This window comes from Cebus imitator, unplaced genomic scaffold (assembly GCF_001604975.1).
Source record: "Cebus imitator isolate Cc_AM_T3 unplaced genomic scaffold, Cebus_imitator-1.0 Scaffold263, whole genome shotgun sequence".
Taxonomy (NCBI): domain Eukaryota; kingdom Metazoa; phylum Chordata; class Mammalia; order Primates; family Cebidae; genus Cebus; species Cebus imitator.
In genome coordinates this window covers 2,252,021-2,254,139 of record NW_016107578.1, presented here as the reverse complement: position 1 = coordinate 2,254,139, position 2,119 = coordinate 2,252,021, and the positions used below count along the sequence as shown (strand labels likewise).

The 2,119-nt window shown below is 50.0% G+C and overlaps 1 protein-coding gene across 1 annotated transcript in view; it reads right to left on the bottom strand.

The window, feature by feature from the left end:
- Window positions 1-2,069, bottom strand: part of NDUFA7 (NADH:ubiquinone oxidoreductase subunit A7) — an 11,317-nt gene extending 9,248 nt beyond the window's left edge. Inside the window, exons 1-2 of the mRNA XM_017500101.2 lie at window positions 1,957-2,069; window positions 1,505-1,554 (exon numbers count right to left, since the gene is read on the bottom strand). Coding sequence (XP_017355590.1) covers window positions 1,505-1,554; window positions 1,957-2,007 — 101 coding nt within the window. The 5' untranslated portion in view covers window positions 2,008-2,069. The remainder of the gene's footprint in view (window positions 1-1,504; window positions 1,555-1,956) is intronic.
- Window positions 2,070-2,119: the final 50 nt, after the last annotated feature.

Genomic DNA, 2,119 nt, shown 5'->3' with positions numbered 1-2,119 from the left:
AAAAAAAAAAAAAAAAGCCAAAATAAAACATCCAGATGAATCACTAGAGGGCACCCTCATCCAAAAATTTGACAAAGCCATTTCCTCAACTGGCCCAACTATGCTGATAGAAAACCAAGGGCAGGGGGGTGGTGAAAGAGCATAATGAAGAATAGCCTGATGGATGCTGGGCTTAATACGTAGGTGATGGGTTGAACTTTGCAGCAAACCACCGTGGCACATGTTTACCCATGTAACAAAACTGCAAATGTATCCCAGAACTTAAAGTTGAAAACAAAAAAATTCAACACTTCTAATATTTGGAATTAGTCACAACATACAGGCATTCACGTTAATTTGGTTATCTTAATGCTATATTTTTTCCTTTCATTACAACTCTCAATGACTGCCTTACCTATGCCTACCCCTTTGACTTCATAGATTATACCATTATCCCTTTCCCTCAATGGGTTCCATCTATAATGGCCTCCTTCCTACTCAGTCTCTCTCCAACCTGACACAGTCTTAGCCCTTCCTGTTCTCTCTACTCAGAATGTGTTTTGTGTTTTGTTTTGTTTGTTCTGTTTTGTGGTTTGTTTTGTTGACAGTCTTGTTCTGTTGCCCAGGCTGGAGTGCAGTGGTGCAATCTCAGCTCTCTGCCTCCCAGATTCAAGCAATTCTCCTGCCTCAGCCTCCGGAGTAGCTGGAACGACAGGCGCATGACACCTGCCCCGCTAATTTTTGTATTTTTAGTAGAGATGGGGTTTCATCATGTTGGCCAGGCTGGTCTCAAACTCCTGACCTTCAGGTGATCCGCCCACCTCAGCCTCCCAAAGTGCTGGGATTACAGGTGTGAGACACCACACCCGGCCAGAATGTCTTTTCAATAATTATTCTTTGAATGGGTCCTTCTCATCATTCAGGTGACTCAACTGTCAATTCCCAAAGAAAGATCTTTCCCAACTACCTGACTTTACGTAGCAGCCCTCCAGCTTCCACTCATTTTGTTTTGTCTTCAAAGCATTCCAGAACAATACTACCTGCTTTGTTTCCCTACATTTCTCCCTAGTATGTGGGGTCCGTGAAAGGAAATGTGAGTAAGTACTTTCCTGGTTCACAATGTTAAACCCAAGGCTGAGGTCATATATGACAGTAGCTTGTAAACATCCACTAATTTTTTAATATAAATGAGTCTGAAATAGGACACTTCTGGGTTCAAATCCCAGCTGTCACTTTCTAACTTCTGAGTGAAATCAGGCAAATGATTTAGCCTCTCTGGACCTCTTACTGAGTATTGTAAATCTAGCCTGATTCCCACTCAGAATGCATGCCCAGCCTCGCTGTTCCAGGAGAGCTGTCTCCGGAGCTCAGCAAGGTTAAAGGAAAACCTCTGCCTCCAAAGCCTGGCAAGGGACTGGTGGCAGGAGCTCAGCCCTGCGCTTCAGGTGTCTAAAGGAACACAGATCTTGTTTTTCGTGGAGAAAGGACAAAGCCAGAGGCTGGGCAGCGAACGGGGCCTGCTCACCGCTTGGAGATCTCCTGGTAGCGCAGCTGCAGCTTCGCCTGCAGGTCACGCTGTGGGAAGAGCAGAGGGGAGGTCGGCCTGCAAGGCACCCCAGGAGAGAGGAAAGGAGAAGGCGAGGGACCAGGGATGGCCCGGTGATGAGCATTTTAAGGGAAGGCAGGGGAGGAACACTCGGGGAAAGGGATGTGGGCCCTAAAGGTGAAAGCCGGGGTCCTGGCCCACAAGATCCAAGGCTAAAAAGGTCCTGGATTGGGGAATTCCCAGGCCTGAGTGAGTCCCCGCTGAGGAGAGGGTCCCGGACTGAAGGGGTCAGGAGTTGGGGGTTCCCAAGGAGATTCCGTGGAGAGCGAAGGGTGCCTGCCGGCTTAGGAGGGAGGTGAGAAGCAGGAGCGGATCCGGGACACACGGAGCCCGAAGACCCTCCATGACGCGGCCCTGTCCGCCCCGCGCACCCCAGACGCCCAGTTCCGCAGCCGCTGGACGATACGTGTGGCGGACGCCATCTTCACTTCACGCTTCTGAAAAGCGCCGCCGCTGACGTCTCCACCGCAGGGGCTGCTGGGAAAGACGCGGCGTGGTCTCGCGAGACGATAGTGGGCGGAGCTAGAACGTACT